The sequence below is a fragment of the Galeopterus variegatus genome, unplaced genomic scaffold (assembly GCF_000696425.1).
Source record: "Galeopterus variegatus unplaced genomic scaffold, G_variegatus-3.0.2 Scaffold836, whole genome shotgun sequence".
Taxonomy (NCBI): Eukaryota; Metazoa; Chordata; class Mammalia; order Dermoptera; family Cynocephalidae; genus Galeopterus; species Galeopterus variegatus.
Genome location: NW_007726947.1, coordinates 468,801 through 487,507, shown reverse-complemented (window position 1 = coordinate 487,507; position 18,707 = coordinate 468,801). Strand labels below are relative to the sequence as shown.

General features: G+C 42.5%; 2 protein-coding genes across 7 annotated transcripts in view; one reads left to right on the top strand and one right to left on the bottom strand.

The window, feature by feature from the left end:
• BRD8 (bromodomain containing 8) overlaps window positions 1-8,212 on the bottom strand; it is a 25,801-nt gene extending 17,589 nt beyond the window's left edge. For all 6 annotated transcript variants that reach the window (XR_550478.1, XR_550477.1, XM_008572801.1 and 3 more), the window contains exons 1-2: window positions 8,147-8,212; window positions 7,161-7,257 (exon numbers count right to left, since the gene is read on the bottom strand). Coding sequence is in view for 4 of the 6 variants with exons in the window: in XM_008572801.1 (XP_008571023.1) it covers window positions 7,161-7,257; window positions 8,147-8,165 (116 nt within the window). In the remaining 2 variants the exon portion in view is untranslated. The remainder of the gene's footprint in view (window positions 1-7,160; window positions 7,258-8,146) is intronic.
• Window positions 8,213-8,693: 481 nt separating this feature from the next.
• On the top strand, window positions 8,694-18,634 carry KIF20A (kinesin family member 20A). Its single transcript, XM_008572799.1, has 19 exons — window positions 8,694-8,745; window positions 9,190-9,375; window positions 10,861-10,950; window positions 11,053-11,172; window positions 11,794-11,932; window positions 12,056-12,243; window positions 12,330-12,459; window positions 12,641-12,835; window positions 12,944-13,055; window positions 13,163-13,231; window positions 13,435-13,578; window positions 13,726-13,891; window positions 14,003-14,167; window positions 14,286-14,425; window positions 14,568-14,670; window positions 14,978-15,176; window positions 15,991-16,082; window positions 16,322-16,459; window positions 18,106-18,634. The coding sequence occupies exons 2-19, from the start codon at window positions 9,211-9,213 to the stop codon at window positions 18,424-18,426; spliced, it is 2,676 nt and encodes an 891-aa protein (XP_008571021.1). The 5' UTR covers window positions 8,694-8,745; window positions 9,190-9,210; the 3' UTR covers window positions 18,427-18,634.
• Window positions 18,635-18,707: the final 73 nt, after the last annotated feature.

The following is an 18,707-nucleotide window of genomic DNA, read 5'->3' as shown; positions in this document are numbered from 1 at the left end:
AATAATTCTCCTATGGGGCTGGCCAGTTGGTGCAGTTAGTTAGTTTGGTTCTGATAACACCAAGGTCCAGAGTTCAGTCCTTGCACTGGCCAGCAAAAATACCAATAATAAATAAAATAATTTTCCTATGAGTTCTTCTAGTACTTGCATGGTTGGCTTTTTTTTAAGCATTAAAATCTTTGATCCCAGCCGGCCCGGTGGCGCACTGCTACAGTGCGCGGCTTGAGAAGTGGGGCGGCGCTCCCGCCGAGGGTTCGGATCCCACATACAGACCGGCTGCTCACTGGCTGAGCGAGGTGTGGGAGCAACACCGAGGGTTGCGATCCCGTAGCCGGTCCCGGTCCGGTGCGGGCGCGACACTGAGGGTTGCGATCCGTTGCCGGTCATGAAAAAGGACAAAAAGGAAAAAAAAAAAAAAAAATTTCAGTTTGGTCCATACTTCATACCTTAGAGCTTATACCAAGAAAAACTCTGCATGGATCAAAGTTTTTTTTTTTTTTCTTTTTTTGTCTTTTTTCGTGACCAGCAACGGATCGCAACCCTCAGTGTCACGCCCGTACCGGACCGGGACCGGCTACGGGATCGCAACCCTCGGCGTTGCTCCCACACCTCGCTCAGCCAGTGAGCAGCCGGTCTGTATGTGGGATCCGAACCCTCGGCGGGAGCGCCGCCCCACTTCTCAAGCCGCGCACTGTAGCAGTGCGCCACCGGGCCGGCTGGGATCAAAGATTTTAATGCTTAAAAAAAAGCCAACCATGCAAGTACTAGAAGAACTCATAGGAAAATTATTTTATTTATTATTGTTATTTTTGCTGGCCAGTGCAAGGACTGAACTCTGGACCTTGGTGTTATCAGAACCAAACTAACTAACTGCACCAACTGGCCAGCCCCATAGGAGAATTATTTTATAACCTCAGACTGCCGAAGAACTTTATAATTATGTCACAAAATCCAGGAGCCATAAAAGAAAAATATTAATAAATACACTACCTTCAAAAAGTATTAAAATAAATAAATAAATAACAATAGCCTTAATGTAAAAATACCACCATAAGGAAAGCTAATTGGCACACTGGTTAAAAAACGAAAAATGCATCTCATTACTCAAATGGCTAATCTCCCTAATATACTAGGAGCCAACCCAAAATTAAAGACAAAGAATAGTAATCAAATACAAAAATGAGAAAGGGCACTTTAGGAAAATACAAGTAGCTCTTTAACATATGAAAATGTTCAATTTCACTCATGAGATAAATGTAAATTAAAAATACAAGATACTATATTTCACTTTTTATAATATTATCAAAGATCAAAAACATCTGACAACACATTCTATGAGACATGCCATACGAAAAACAGGCACTCATATATAATCAAGTATAAATTGAAACAATCTCTGAGCAAGGCAATTGGAAGTATTTATTAAATTTTATCAACTCAAATAGTCTTTGAACCATTCTATTTTCAGTTTGTCTTACGAATATAATTTATATATAACTACGCAAGGTTATATTTGTATTAGCAAATGTACACCAATAGGGTTAACAGTTAAATAAATTATGGTGTATTCATAAAACAGAATACCATGTAACTGTTAAAAAAAAAGAGTAGGAGAAATGAGACAAATCTTAATAAGTAAAATATACAACAATTTCCAAGATATAGTACTAAGTTAAAGAAAAAAAAGGGGGGGGCCGGCCCTGTGGCTCACTCGGGAGAGCGCGGTGCTGATAACACCAAGGCCAAGGGTTCGGATCCCACATAGGGATGGCCGGTTGGCTCACTGGGTGAGCATGGTGCTGACAACACCAAGTCAAGGGTTAAGATCCCCTTACCGGTCATCTTTTAAAAGAAAAAAAAAAAGGAACAGCAGCAGCAAGGTAAAAAATAGTATGTATAGTATATGATGACCTGTGTAAAAAAAAAAGGGAAAAAGAGAAAACAGTGTACTTGCTCATGTATATAAAATTAACCCTAAAGAGACACACAAGAAGCTGCTAATGCTGATAGATGGGTGACAATAATGGGAGAAAAACACAATGTACCATTTTGAATTTTGAACCTTATGAGTTAGTATCTGCTGAAAAAATAAGTAAAATATAAAATTTCAAAGTTTTGGGCCGGCCCGGTGGCACACTCAGTAGAGTGCGGCGCTTGGGAGCGCGATGGCGCTCCCGCCGAGGGTTCGGATCCCATACAGAGACCGGTCCGCTCACTGGTTGAGTGCAGTGCGGGCGCGACACCGAGGGTTGCGATCCCGTTGCCAGTTGCGGTACGGGCGCGACACCGAGGGTTGAGATCCCGTTACCGGTCACAGGAAAAAAAAAAAAAAAATTCAAAGTTTTACTTAAGTGTTGTCAATTTTTCTAATAAAAATGTGAGGAAATGTACAGATTGGATTCCATTCAAACTAGTTTACTTGGTGTTTTGTTTAAAAATTATTTGTTTATATTTGAGTTATATTTAAGTTCAACCTGAGATTTATCAAACTAGTGTGACTGATTTTGTTTTCAAGTTTACCACTTAGTTTGGCTCAAGAACAGATGTTGCCCAGAACATCTTGGTCCCCCATTATCGTGACTATACTGCTTCCATCAAATCTACAAGCAGGTTTACGATGTTAACAATAACTTTTGGGAGCATGCTATCTAAGTAGTTTTCCAACTTTTCCTCTTACACCCCTAAAAAAAGTGCAAAAAGACTTGCATTTTATCAAGAAGGGAAAATTAATTACACCACCTATTTTTTAAATGATTAGACCATTTCCAGACCATTTAAGGATAGACTAACTTAAAGGAGAGGAGGCAAGAAAGATTAGAAACAAGCCAAAAAAACCTAGAAGGAATAGAGCCAATGCTTATGATGGTAGCAAAGGTCACAAGGTTTTGCTGAACAATGCTTATGCTACTTTATGCCTCCTCTTATTTACTAGGATGAAAGTTTTCAATCTAGAATCCTCAGTGCAATAAAGGAAGTTCTTGAGAAAGTTCCTTATACTTTTAGAAGTGTATACTTTTACCCAGGATAGTCTACCAGGCTAACAAGTCAGATCTGCTTGTAGATATGATAATACTGATTTTATCACAAACTGACATGAAAATATGACTAGTAGTTACATACATCATTGATAAGTGGGAAAACAAATTAGAAAATAAACACAATTTATTTGAAATAGCAAAATTTTGTGATGCTTAGGGGCTATGAAGGTTCTTAAGATTAAATATGCATATACCTCAGATCTAGCAATCTCACATTTAAGAACATATCCTACAGAAATACTAATAAAAGATCAGAAAACTGTAAACCTAAATGCCCATCAAAGGTAAGTGTAAAACAAATTATGGTAGATCCAATTGGAATACTGAGTCTTTTAAAAAAATAAGCTAAAAATCTACTCTACTGGCACAGAAAAAGGCCCATGATATTGTTTTAAGTAAAAAATAGTTGAAAACTATGTATACAAAGTTCCTATTTTTTTTTTTTGTTTTTTTTAGTTTACATATGCACACAAAATATGCATAGTAAAATATCTGAAAGGACACATATCAAACTGTTAAGAAACATTTCCTAAAGTAGGAATGGGGAGCTTTGGCATGCCAAAGGAAACTTTTACTTTATAAATTTTGGGCCCTTTTTTGTTGCAATAATTATCAATTGTTTTTAATTAACAGATAAAATTTTATGTATTTATCGTATACCACATGATGTTCTGAAGTATATACACACTGTGGAATGACTAAATCAAGTTAATTAACATATGCATTACCTCATATAGTCATCATTTTTGTGGTGAGAACAGTTAACGTCCACACTCAGCAGCTTTCAAGAATACAATGTGTTGTTTTAACTACAGATATCATGTTGTACAACAGATCTCTTGAACTTATTCCTTTTATTTAACAGAAATTTTGCATCCTTTGACCAACCCACCCCACCCCACAACCACCCAGCCCCTAGTAACCACCATTCTACTCTGTAGTTCTGTGAGATCAGCATTTTTTAGATTCCACCTATGAGTGATATCATGCAGTATTATTACTCTTTCTGTGCCTGGCTTATTTCACTTAACATAATGTCCTTCAGGTTCATTCATGTTGTCACAAATGGCAGGATTTCCTTCCTTTTAATGGCTGAATAGTATTCCATTGTGTATATGTACCACATTTTTTACCCGCTCATCCATTGATGAGCACTGTAATAGTTATCTTGATTGTGGACAGTTTCACAGGTGTATATATGTGTCAGAAATACCTTAAATATGTGCAGTTTATTGCACATCAATTATACCACAAAAAAGCTGTTAAAAGAAAAGAAGGAAAAAGGTGTGACCTTTCTTACCATCTCTCCCTTCTTCTTCTTCTTGTGTGGTACAAGGATGTGACAGGTGAAGCTCAAGTAGCCATTGTGGACAATAAGACAACCTTCAGAAGATAAACTATGTGCTGAGGAAGGTAGAGCAGAAAGAGAAGAGCCTGATTCCCTAATATCATTATGAAGCTGCTATATCAGCTGTGGACTACCTACCTCTAGGCTTCCTTTATGTGTGAGAGAAATAAACACAATTTTTTGACCCATTTCTTTGTTGTTTTTGTTTTTACAGTGGCCATGTATTGCCTCCAAATTAGATTTAAAAAAAACAAAAAATGCTAGAAAGCAGAACAATCAGAAAGTACTGAATTCTGTTAGTAAGAGTGGCAAAAGAGTTAAATTCAAAAAGAAAGATGCATGGGCTGGCCCGTGGCTCACTTCAGAGAGCATGATGCTGACAACACCAAGTAAAGGGTTAAGATCCCCTTACCAGTCATCTTTATTTAAAAAAAAAAAAAAAAAGGCAGGGAAGGGGCCTGACAGAAAAGTAAGATGAAGATGATAATTCTGAACTGTGCCCAACACCACAAAAGCAACTGCATGTGACTAGACCTATTGTGGCTGGACTACCTGGGCATAAAAGCAAAGCTAGCCCAGGATTCTCTTCAAAGGTATCTAGGTGCCAAAAAGAACAAAGGCTTCACTCGGGGAGATGCCATTCTGCTGAGGCACTTGAAGAGGCCCAAGAAATATATTTCTGGTTTCGAACAATTTTTGCTGGAATTGAGAAAGAAAAAAAGGGTGCATCTGAAAGTCTAACTTAAAAAAATATGAGGAATAACTGCTTTACTTAAGTATCTTAATTTTTCAAGGAGGAAGTACATATACACTCTCTCATGTAATTGGACTTTACTGACCAGACTTTGGATTGGTTTATGGTTAAATTAGTATGATTATGCTTTGTTTTGATAATATTTCTAATTGTTCAATTAGTGCCTTTTCCCCTCTTTTCAGGGATTTCATTAGAATTGATGTTCAGCTGGATTAATTTTATTTATTTATTTATTTATTTTTTTAAAAGATGACTGGTAAAAGTCTTTTCAACAGATGGTGTTGAGACAGTGGATATCCATGTACAAAAGAACAAAGTTAAACCCCTGCTTCATAACATACATAAAAATTAACTCAAGGGCCAAGCCCGTGGCACACTAGGGAGAGTGCGGCGCTGGGAGCGCTGCAGTGCTCCTGCTGCGGGTTCAGATCCTATATAGGGATGACCTGTGCACTCACAGCGCTCACTGGCTGAGCGCGGTGCAGCCAGTCTCAAAAAGGACAAAAAAAAAAAAAAAAAAAAAAAAAAAAAAAAAAAAAAAATTAACTCAAAATGAACTGAAGACCTAAAAGTGAAGAAATAAAATTATAAAGCTCTTAAAAGAAAACACAGAAGTTATTTCTTAGCTATGGACGCCAAAAGCACAAGCAACACAGGAAAAAATAGAAAAAACTGAATACCATCAAAATTAAAAACTTTTATGCTGCAATCAGTACCAATCAAAAAAGTGAAAAGACAACACTCAGAATGGAAGACATATTTGCAAGTCATCTATCTCATAAGCAACTTATCTCCAGAACATATAAATTCTTATAACTCAATAATAAAAAAGAAAAATAACCCAATTTAAAATGCGCAAAGAACTGAGCACACATTTCTCCAAAGAAGATGTATGATGGCCAATAAGCATATAAAAAGATGTTCGGTATCTTTAGTCATCAGCGAAATGCAAATACCATTTCATATCCACTAATATGGCTATAATAAAAAAGACAGACGGGCCAGCCCGGTGGCGCACTGCTACAGTGCGCTGCTTGGGAGCGCGGCGGCGCTCCCGCCGAGGGTTCGGATCTCACATACAGACCGGCCGCTCACTGGCTGAGCGAGGTGCGGGCGCAACACCGTGGGTTGCGATCCCGTTGCCGGTCCCGGCCCAGTATGGGCACGACACTGAGGGTTGCGATCCGTTGCCGGTCACGAAAAAAGACAAAAAGGAAAAAAAAAAGAAAAAAAGACAGACAATAAGTGTTGTCAAGCATATAGAGAAACTGGAGGTCTCATTTATTGCTGGGGGAAATGTAAAATGATGCGGCCACTTTGAAAAACAGTTTGGCAATTCCTTAAAAAGTTAAACACAGAGTTCCCATATGACCCATTCACTCCTTGGCTGCAAAACCGAAGAGAATTGAAAAAACTGGCTGCATAAAACCTTGTACACAAACGTTCACAGCAGCACTATTCATGACAGGCAAGAAGTGGAAACAACCCAAATGTCCAAGTGATAAGTAAATAAACAAAAAGTGGTATACTCATACAATGGACTACTATTCAACCATAAAAAGAAATGAAATATTGGCACATGCTACACATGTATAAACCTTTAAAGTGTCATGCTAAGTGATTAAAAAGTCAGTCACAAAAGACAACATATTATATGATTTCATGTATATGAAATGTCTAGAATAGGCAAATTTAGAGAGACATAAAGTAGACAAATGATTGCTTAGGGGAGGGGAGAATGTGGAGTGACAGCTATGGACTAAGGGGTTTCTTTTAGTGATAACAAAAATGTTCTAAAATTAGACTGCAGTGGTGGTTGCACAATTCTGTGAATATCCTAAAAACCATAGAATTACACACTTCAAGTGGGTTAACTTTATGGTATGTATATTATACCTCAATATAGCTGTTAAAAAATACTACTTAAAGCTTAATGTGATTAACTATAGGAACACATCAATGTGAAAAGATACTGTACAATTTTTAACACCCTATATAGCAGACATCCTAGATACTTTACCAATTTTGATCTCCACTCCTCATGACAGAAGACGCTAAACACAGTTTCTCTCGGATGGACCATGGCTCTGTGGGGCCAGTACTCAGCAGCTTGTGTTCTGAAAGGAAAAAAGGCTTGGAGACAACCACCGAAAGAGCAGTTCTAAGTTCCAAAGGGAAGACTAGAAGCCTAATAGAAAACATCCCAATTTGTTACGACAAAGTTAGCTACCATCAACCAAATCTTGATTTTCACGTCTTCAGTGAGATATCACCACCGGCAGTTGTACGTGAATTATAGTAGAACATTTAATCTCTTCAAATGCCATGGCTTCAAGCTCTGCTTTATTAAAACATATGGAATGTCAGATAAAGATGAAGCAATTCCACCGAAAGGCCCAGTTTCAAGAACACAGTACTTTATTCCAATTTGAATGCCGAGGGCTTATTTCCCAGAATTCTAAGCAGCCACCCCGCCTACGGCCCCGCCTTCCTCTTAGCATAAACTTGTTTACTTTTCTCAGCCCATCCCCTCGACTGTCGGGCTAAAACACCTTTTCCATCCATTAATACAAGAAAAGTGGCTAAAATGCATAAAACGCAATTTCCCCAGCAACACAAAAAGTTCATGGTTAAAGATTCCATTTCCAGGGCCTCACAAACGTTGGTCAGAAAATGAATAGGTTTCTCCGATGCCGGCCACTCCGTACGGCTCACATCTCTTCGTCTGCACGCCCGTTTTTAGAATGCATTTGCCTCTTACCCCACACAACTTATACTATACAGGGATTCGCTGAGCTGCCTCTCCCAAACCTCCGCTCTTTCCCTGAGACCCAAGACCCTAGACTTCTGGGCCCTCAAACGTTAGCCTCCACGACGCCACGACCCCTGCAGACTCTGGCCTCACAGGCTAACCAGTCTTTTCACTCCCTAAGCCAGTGAAAGAAACGTAGAGCGTAGCTTCGGCTCTACAAAGGCCTTCCACGCAAAGGCAGCTCAGATACTCACTGCCCGTTCCTGTCGCCATCTTGGCTCCAAAGTCGCCAACCCCGGAGAGTCTGGTAAGTCCGGACCCGGAACTCCGGGAAATGGAGTAGGGCGTTGGTTCGCGGTGCCTCCTGGGAAGTGTAGTCCCCCCTCACCCCCGCCCCGAAGACGAAGCAAGCTCCCTGAACCGGTTATCTGTGAGCTGCCGGAAGGGAGGGTTACTAAGAAGGGACAAGATATAGCGGTTGAAGCCTCCCGATTTCCTTTAGGCTTCTTAGGAAAGAAATGGCTAGGCTCCCAGGAAAGGGTTACGTGGGTAGAATCCCCGGCGAAACCGCGCCGAATTCGCGACAGTTGGTAACCCGGACCCACACTAGGGTTGAGAGGTCAGGCCAAGGCAAACCGCCTCCCAGCCTCATCAGCTCCCTTTCCTTACGCTGATTGGTAGCCGCAGGCTTCGCTATCTGATTGGCCGAACGAACGCAACGCGTAATTTAAAATATTTGTAACAAAGGTGTACCTTGTGGGCAGGGTTGTTCTCTCCGGCTGCGAAAGCGCAGGTTCGGCTCCTGGTTGTGAGTGAGCCCGTAGCGGAGGAGGACCCAGTGTCGCGTGTTCGGGTGAGCTTGCGGCTGGGCTGGAGCCCGGTTACCAGTTCTTGCCCGCACGGAATAGGCTTTCAGAAGGCGGAGTTGCAGCCATCTCTTTTTCTCTTGCTAACTGTTCTCACGGTGGGCCTTGGGGTGAGCTTGAGGAAGGAGCCTAGTAGGGATACTGACACCACTTCCACCGCACTGGCGGGCGAGGCACCCTACTTGAAGCGTGGCCTTCTGCTTTTGGAACCAGATATCTGTTCATTCGTGTTCCGGTTCGGATAGGCAGCCTCAGACTGGATTAAATGATTAACTCTTCTCTTCCCCTTCTCCTTTGCCGACAACTGGAGGGAAAGGGCAGTATCAGCTCAGGGACCGGGTGTCCTGAGGCAAAGGAATTGCTTCTTACCTAGAATTCATAGCCCCTTCTGTCACTTAAAGTTCTCCCTACCCCTTCTTGTCTCTTTTTAGACATCTGCTGCCCCTGCTGTCATGTCGCAAGGAATCCTTTCTCCGCCAGCGGGCTTGCTGTCTGATGAGGACGTCGTAGTCTCCCCCATGTTTGAGTCCACAGCTGCAGATTTGGGGTCTGTAATACGCAAGGACTTGTTATCAGACTGCTCTGTCATCTCCACCTCCCTGGAGGACAAGCATCAGGTAAAGGAGGTGGGGAGTGGCTTGGGAGCAGAAAGAGATAGAGGGAAGTAATGAGGTTAAAGACCTGCAATCCTGAAGGTCTGTCTGAGAGATCAAGTCAAAATTAAGGGCATGTCAAGAAAAAATGTAGAGTTGTGTGTCCATGAGAACTATTATTTGCATTGCATTGGTGAAATACCCTCAAGTGCATGCTCTCAGTTTATCTCTGAAGGAAGGATAATAGTTATCTCTCCTTCATCATAAGGTCCAGTAGTGTTAAATAAATTGCACAAGGGCCGGCCCGTGGCTCACTCGGGAGAGTGCGGTGATGATAACACCAAGGCCACGGGTTCGGATCCCGTCTTTAACCTCATTACTTCCCTCTATCTCTTTCTGCTGCCAAGCCACTCCCCACCTCCTTTACCTGATGCTTGTCCTCGTTGAGCGTGGTGCTGACAACACCAAGTCAAGGGTTAAGATCCCCTTACCGGTCATCTTTGTAAAAAAAAATAATAATAATAATAAAATAAAATAAAATAAATAAATTGCACAAGGTCATTCATGCTGGTATTAAGTAGGTGGAATGTGCATTCTGGTATTAATAATATCGACTATGCCTTCCATTTATTGAGCCTTTCTTTCTGCTAGGCTAGAGCTTCTCAGCTGCAGCATTATCGGCATTTAGGCCAGATAATTCTATGTTGTAGGGGGTGTCCTGTGCATATTAAGATGTTTAACAGCATTCCTGGCCTCTTCTCAGTAATACCTTCCCACTTGTGACAACCAAAAAAATGTCTCCAGACATTGCTAAATGTCTCTTGTGTGTGAAATGGTCCTGGTTGAGAACCACTTTACTAGGCCCTATGCTAAACATTAATATACATTATCACGTTTGTCCTCTTATTCCTTTCTATTGGAATAAGAGTTCCTCTTAGAAACTTGTAAAGTTCCATGAGAACAGGGTTTTTGATGTTATCTCTCACTGTGGACTACCAGAGCCTCCTAGAGTTCCTGGCTATAGTAAGCCCTCTCTAAATATCTGTTGAATGAATGAATGAGATGAGTGCTATTATTAGCCCCCTTCTACAGATAAGGAAATCAAGGCAAAAAGAATTTAAAGAACTTGTTCAAGGTCTCATAGTTACTAAATGGTGGAAATGGAACTCAAATTCAGGTGCTCTTTAAAGTCTGCCTCCCAGGTGCTTAACTGCTGTGCTTTGCTGTAGTATCACATGCTGATTTACATACCAGTCAACCAATTCTAACTCAGAGCACCATTGTAGCAAGCCAAGTTTGTAGGATAATGATGAGACAGGGAAGGGTAACAAAGTAGTAAAAAAATTCATGTGTGTTGGAACGATTGTGGAACCAATGAGTAGCTGCACAGAAACACTTGAGGTGGAATGGAGCGGTGTATGATTCCTAGGAATTGTGCTTTGTTTGCCCATTTGCTCAGTGGTAGCTGCTGAGATTAATCTGTGGTTTCGGGCTGGGATTCTGCCACAGGTTCCATCTGAGGACAATACAGAGAAGGTGAAAGTATACCTGAGGGTCAGGCCCTTGTTACCTTCAGAGTTGGAACGACAGGAGGATCAGGTGAGTATCTGAGCAGGGAGGATTTAAGGTAGAACGATGAATTACAAAAGAAGTGCCCAGGAATGTTCCCTTCTGTGACAACTGTATTTTCTCCCTTCTCAGGGTTGTGTCCATATTGAGAATGTGGAGACCCTTGTTTTACAAGCACCCAAGGACTCCTTTGCCCTGAAGAACAACGAGCGAGGAATTGGCCAAGCCACCCACAGGTTCACCTTTTCCCAGGTATGGAAGTACTGGTCTGTGAACAAGAGACCAACATGTAAAGGCAACTTTATTCCCTCTTTAAAAGGAAAGCTTCTCTACTTGACACATCTACAATTTGGGGGGCTCTAGTTAAGTGCTACTCAATGTGCCAAGTAATTTATGTGCATTAATTCCCAACAATTCTGATATTATTTTCTTTATTGCCTCTTTTCCTGACAAGGAAATATTGAAGATAATGTTGCTGAAACCACCTAGCTAATTAGTGATAGAGTTAGGACTTGGATATAATCCATCCATACCCAAAGCCCATGCTTGGGAACATCATATTGCCCCATTGTGTGTGCAGCATCAGGCTTAGTGCATAGCATTCCTTAGATATTTGTTGATTTGTAAAAGGCAAAAGATTTGTGCGATATGAAGAGAAACATGAGTTCATTTTTGTTGATTTGGATGAAAAATGGACTAGCAGAAAATGGTTGAGTCCTCAGTGCTTAGGGAACAGCTGGCAGCACTGTGGAGAGAAGCTGCTTGAGTGGTCTCCAGAGGCAACCACCCAGAAAGGGATACGTCTGCTGGCTCTGCATAGGAGGCAAGTGGAAGATGAAGGATGGGACTTTGAGAAACTGGGTCTGTCTCTAGATCTTTGGGCCAGAAGTGGGACAGGCATCTTTCTTCAACCTGACCGTGAAGGAGATGGTAAAGGATGTACTCAGAGGGCAGAACTGGCTCATCTATACATATGGAGTCACCAACTCAGGGAAAACCCACACAATTCAAGGTGAGTAATAAGGCTTCAAAGATTGCTGATTGGCCTGTAATGGTATTGTCTTTACCTTTTGGTGCTCTGAGTTAGGGGGGAAAAGATATTTGCCTCAGCTGTCCGTCTTTCATATACCTCCAGGTACCATTAAGGATGGAGGGATCCTGCCCCGGTCCCTAGCTCTGATCTTCAATAGCCTGCAAGGCCAGCTTCATCCAACACCTGATCTGAAGCCCTTGCTCTCCAATGAGGTAATCTGGCTGGACAGCAAGCAGATCCGACAAGAGGAAATGAAGAAACTGTCCCTACTAAATGGAGGCCTACAAGAGGTGAAGTGTTGGTATCCATGGAGGCAAGGGCAGGTGGTACAAATCTCAGGAAAGTTTTGTACTTACCTTCTCCCTTGCCCTTCTAGGAGGAGCTGTCCACCTCCTTGAAAAAGAGTGTTTACATTGAAAATCGGATGGGTACCAGCACCAGCTTTGACAGTGGTATTGCTGGGCTTTCTTCCAACAGTCAGCTTACCAGCATTAGTCAACTGGATGGTATGTACCATAACTGGACTCTGTGCCAAATAACTGTAGGAGCCCACTCCCTGTTCCCAGTGGCTGCCAGGGGTGCAGACCAGTGGTTGTAGCCAAGTCCCACCTTCTGAGGCCCCTCCAGGCCAAAGAGGAAGATGGAATGCTCTAGGATTGATGCCCTATACATTGGCTTCTTCCCCAGAAATGAGTCACCGATGGGCACAACCAGATACTGCGCCAGTAAGTGTTCCAACAGACATTCGCTTCTCCATCTGGATCTCTTTCTTTGAGATCTACAATGAACTGCTTTACGACTTGTTAGAACCACCTAGCCAGCAGCGCAAGAGGCAGACTCTGCGACTGTGTGAAGATCAAAATGGCAATCCCTATGTGAAAGGTATGGGAATGTAGGGGAGGCTAGCAGGAAGCCTGAAGGAGACTTGAGGAAAGACTGGGAAAAGAGTTAGGTGTTCCTCTCTCATGCCCTTCTTTCCTTTGGCCTCAGATCTCAATTGGATTCACGTTCAAGATGCTGAGGAAGCCTGGAAACTCCTGAAAGTGGGTCGTAAGAACCAGAGCTTTGCAAGCACTCACCAGAACCAGAACTCCAGCCGCAGGTGAGTGGGTTATAAGAATAAATCCTTCAGTGTGCTCTGGGAAACATTAGTCCTCTACCTGGTCATGAAAGATATGCAGTGACTTTTTTCTGTTTCTTAACTTCTAGTCACAGCATCTTCTCAATCCGGATCCTGCACCTTCAGGGGGAAGGGGATATAGTCCCCAAGATCAGTGAGTAAGTTTTTCCATTTAGAAATTTGGGCTTCTTGGCCATAAATGGTATTTGGGTAAGCAGGGAGGAGGTCCTCAGTGGAATTAGTTGTTTTCCTTCCCAGGTACAGAGATTCTTGGTGGGCCCTACCGTCTCCAGAACTATAGAAGGGCTGGAAGTCTCATAACATAGGAGGTCCTTATGTAAGATCCTATTCATTATTCTAGGCTGTCACTCTGTGATCTGGCTGGCTCAGAGCGCTGCAAAGATCAGAAGAGTGGTGAACGGCTAAAGGAAGCAGGAAACATTAATACTTCACTGCACACCCTGGGCCGCTGTATTGCTGCCCTGCGCCAAAACCAGCAGAACCGGTGAGCTCTTTTGACTGTAAGCTGTGGGCTTGGATGGCCTGGCTCTGCTGTTTGCTGAGACTTTCTGATCACCACTGGGAACAGTGCTGGGATACCCAAAGGTCTGGAGTTCTGTTTACAGCTCTATTATCTCTGATTCTCTGTCAGGTCAAAGCAGAATCTGGTTCCCTTCCGTGACAGCAAGTTGACTCGAGTGTTCCAAGGCTTCTTTACCGGCCGAGGCCGTTCCTGCATGATTGTCAATGTGAATCCCTGTGCATCTACCTATGATGAGACTCTTCATGTGGCTAAGTTCTCAGCCATTGCCAGCCAGGTGAGAAACTGTAGGTGTGATGGTTGTGCTCACTTTGGGTAGTAAGTTTAAGAAAGCTACTAGGGACTAGTAGCTAGTTATGGAGTAAGTTAAAATTTTTTCCACCTCTAGCTTGTGCATGCTCCACCTATGCAACTGGGATTCCCATCCCTGCATTCATTCATCAAGGAACACAGTCTTCGGGCATCGCCTGCCTTAGAGAAAGGGGCTAAGGCAGACCCAGGCCTTGATGATGACATTGAAAATGAAGCTGATATCTCCATGTATGGCAAGGAGGTGAGAATATAAGAAAGATTTGGTGCAGCATTTTAATGATTACACATTTTCTGTGCTGCTTTCCAGGTGGCCTTGTGCTTGTTTGGAGCATGGGCATCTGATGATGTGTCCCTCTTAGGAGCTCTTACAGGTGGTAGAAGCCATGAAAGCACTGCTTTTGAAAGAAAGACAGGAAAAGTTACAGCTAGAGATGCAGCTCCGTGATGAAATTTGTAATGAGATGGTGGAGCAGATGCAACAACGGGAACAGTGGTGCAGGTACTGGTTGAGTGACCCCTCTTGCTCTGTCACCTGGGACATAGGGAGGGAAGTAGGGATTGGGATGGAGTTGTGCCTCAAGATATCTCCTCCAAGTTCACTCCTCAGAATCTTCACTTCTCTTTTCTCCGCTTTCTGACAGTGAGCATTTGGACACTCAAAAGGAACTACTGGAGGAAATGTATGAAGAGAAACTAAAGATCCTTAAGGAGTCACTGACAAGTTTTTACCAAGAAGAGATTCAGGTGAGTTGACCTGAACCAAACCCTAACTAGCTGCTGAGATTTATATCACTAGCTTGCCTGAAGTAAACAGATTTTATAAACTCTGATAAGGGCAGTAATATATAAGTCACTTTTCTCTATTCCCCTTAGTGCTTTAATCTATATTTGGTGAATTGTTTAGGAGTTTAGTTGGCCCGGAAATGGAATAAGTGCTAACAGGCTTTCAAAGCCTAAGTATTAGGAAGAGTTTTGTTCATTTGTTCAGTTATCTGCTCCTGCAGTATTTGTCTGACTCTGGACAGAATTTTGCTTTCTACTTCCCTCTTAGGAGCGGGATGAAAAGATTGAAGAACTAGAAGCTTTCTTGCAGGAAGCCAAAAAGCAGCCAGTGGCCCATCAACAGTCAGGGTCTCAATTATCCCTAAGGCGGTCATCAAGGTTGGCAGCTTCTGCCTCCACCCAGCAGCTCCAAGAGGTCAAAGCTGAACTACAACAGTGCAAAGCAGAGCTCAACTCTACCACTGAAGGTGAGGAAGGAGAGAAGGGAGGAAGCATAACAGTGGTTCAAGGAAGAGTGATATAAACCCAGGCCTTGGGGGAGGGGAAGGATGTTGGGGCTGTGGATAAAGTAGCGGAAGAGGAGCACAAATTATGCCCTTCCTCAGCCTCCAGTTCCTTTCCTGGAACCCCTGAGGAAAGCACTCATTTGCTCATGGTATTATTGACATAATTCAAAAACATAAACTTTACATATTTTGAATGCATAAATTCTATATCATTCTCTCTTCCTTCTTCACTATTTAAATATTTAAATGAAATATGATGCTCAGTGAGATATAGGCCTGGTCTTATTTAAAATTACAGACTCAGGGCTGGCCCGTAGCTCACTTGGCAGAGCGTGGTGCTGATAACACCAAGGCCATGGGTTTGGATCCCCTTATCGGTCATCTTTTTAAAAAATAAAACTAAAAAAATAAAATTACAGACTCAGAATTGCAAAGGAAGAGTATCTCTGAATAAAGGATCTGTATCTCAATAAAAAATAAAAATAAACCCAGGCCTCTGACTCCAACATAATTTCCTCAGTTCAAGCTACTTGCCCCCTGACCTTTCACTCTAGGATGCACATGGCCTCACTTTTTATATTTGCTGCAAGCTTCTGGGTTTTGTTTTGGCAGCTGGCCGGTAATGGGGATCTGAACCCTTGATTTTGGTGTTATAACACTGTGCTGTAACCAACTGAGCCACCCAGCCAGCCCTGCAGGCTACTGCTAACTCAGTTAAAGAGGTAAGTTCAAACCTAGAAAACCCACATATTTGTTTCCTGTTTCCTTCCCTCAGAGCTGCAGAAGTATCAGAAAATGTTAGAACCACCACCCTCAGCCAAGCCCTTCACCACTGATGTGGACAAGAAGTTAGAGGAGGGCCAGAAGGTAATTATCTTTCTGTTACCAAAGCTCTTTCCTCAGGCAATTTCCAACATCCAACACGCTTTGTCCCTGGTTCATGGGAGGACAAGATATTTTTTGTGCAGTCCTAGAGACTACTACTTCATTCAGCTGACTAGCCTTCCTAATTTTACTTTTCTTCAAATGCGCTACCTGATCATTCCTCCAGATCATTATCCTGGTTGATTTTAGCCACAATCTGATTCCTACTCCTCCTTTTTCAGAATATAAGGCTGCTACGGACAGAGCTTCAGAAACTCGGTGAGTCTCTCCAGTCAGCAGAAAGAGCCTGTTGCCACAGCACTGGGGCAGGAAAACTTCGTCAAGCCTTGACCACTTGTGATGACATCTTAATCAAACAGGTTAGGGCAGCTTTGTACCCCCTCATTTCCTACCAGCCCACTCCTGTGTGTTGTATTTGAGAAGGGGAATGAGAGACAAGAGAGAAAGGTAAAGATTTTTATGTTGAACTTAGAGTGGGGAGAGCTTCTTTTCCTTGCAAAATAGAAATAACTATTCTTTGGTCTGGCTGGTTAGCTAAATTGGTTAGAGCAATGTTATAACACCACAGTCAAGGGTTCAGATCCCCATACCAGAGAGCCACCAAAAAAATAAATAACTATTCTTTGTTAAGCATTTGCTAATTACCAAGCACTATGCTAAGTAATTTGTAGGCATTTTCTCTGTCCTAACAACCCTAGAGGTAGATAATATCATATTTCATCTAAGATGCCACTGATTATAAGAAACCATTATTTTATGTTCTACTAAGAAAAAGACATTTAAGGGCCGAGCCTCTGGCGCACTCGGGAGAGTGCGGGTGCTGGGAGCGCAGCAGCGCTCCCGCCGCGGGTTCGGATCCTATATAGGGATGACCGGTGCGCTCACAACGCTCACTGGCTGAGCGCGGTGCAGCCGGTCTCCAAAAAAATGACAAAAAAAAAAAAAAAGAAAAGAAAAGAAAAAGACATTTAAGCTGTGACATTTCTCATCAATAAGATGCATCCTGATTCCAGAGATGTTAAAATATTAAAGAAGGAGGCCGGCCCGTGGCTCACTCGGTAGAGTGCGGTGCTGATAACACCAAGGCCACAGGTTCAGATCCTATATAGGGATGGCCGGTTTGCTCACTGGCTGAGCGTGGTGCTGACAACACCAAGCTAAGGGTTGAGATCCCCATACCAGTCATCTTTAAAAAAAAAAATATATAGGCCGGCCCGTGGCTCACTCGGTAGAGTGAGGTGCTGATAACACCAAGGCCACGGGTTCGGATCCTATATAGGGATGGCCGGTTAGCTCACTGGCTGAGCGTGGTGCTGACAACACCAAGCTAAGGGTTGAGATCCCCATACCAGTCATCTTTAAAAAAAAAAATATATAGGCCGGCCCGTGGCTCACTCGGTAGAGTGAGGTGCTGATAACACCAAGGCCACGGGTTCGGATCCTATATAGGGATGGCCGGTTAGCTCACTGGCTGAGCGTGGTGCTGACAACACCAAGCCAAGGGTTGAGATCCCCTTACCGGTCATCTTTTTTAAAAAAAAAAAAAAATATATATATATATATATATATATATATATAAAAGAAGGGCTGACCAGTGGCTCACTCGGGAGAGTGTGGTGCTGACAACACCAATTCAAGGGTTAAGATCCCCTTACCAGTCATCTTTAAAAAAAAAAAAAAAACAAAAAACCGATGTTAAAGAAAAATGTACACCTTAAACTGAATATGGCATTTAATTTGATACCTAGGGACTGAGGCTCTTGGAAGTTAAACTTATTCAAGTTCATACTACCATATGTGTTAGAAAATATCCTCCTATTCAGTACTGCTTATGTTTGGCTCTCAAAGAAAATACCCCTATTTAATTATAAGCTCTGACCTTAAAGAGTTAATCTTTGAAGAAACTGTTGTTAGTAACTAGTAATGGATGGCATGTATTACCTTGTTCTTTAGTCCCTCTAATATACCAGAGACATTTTTCCTATAACTTTATCATCTTCCTTAGGACCAGACCCTGGCTGAGCTGCAGAATAACATGATGCTAGTGAAACTGGACCTTCGGAAGAAGGCAGCATGCATTGCTGAGCAATATCATACTGTCCTAAAACTCCAAGGCCAGGCTTCTTCTGCCAAAAAGCGTCTTGGGGCTAACCAGGAAAACCAGCAGCCAAACCAGCAACCCCCAGGGAAGAAACCATTCCTTCGAAACTTACTTCCCCGAACACCCACCTGCCAAAGTTCAAGGGACTGCAGCCCTTATGTACGGATCCTGCGCTCACGGCATTCACCTTTACTCAAATCTGGGCCTTTTGGCAAAAAATACTAAGGCTGTGGAGAAGGAGAGAAAGCACTCATTGCCCTGAGGTGCATCAGTTGCTCAGCTTAAGAGATAGGTCTCTTAAAGCTTTACCATAGCCTTATAACACCAAGGTGATGGGTTCAGATCCTAGATCCAGTACCGGCCAGCCATGAAAAAAACCTTTACCACCTAACCGGAATGCAATACTCAGATACTAGTTGTTTTTTTCCCTTTTGTATTATAATCACTAATCTCATGGGTTTTTTTACTTCCTAACCGGAATGCAATACTCAGATACTAGTTGTTTT

Coding starts and splice junctions, on each gene's coding strand:
- KIF20A (XM_008572799.1), top strand. CDS start 9,211: ATGTCGCAAGGAATCCTTTCTCCGCCAGCGGGCTTGCTGTCTGATGAG. Junction 15,177..15,990: donor GCTCAACTCTACCACTGAAG/GTGAGGAAGGAG, acceptor TCCTTCCCTCAG/AGCTGCAGAAGTATCAGAAA. Junction 16,083..16,321: donor AGTTAGAGGAGGGCCAGAAG/GTAATTATCTTT, acceptor CTCCTTTTTCAG/AATATAAGGCTGCTACGGAC.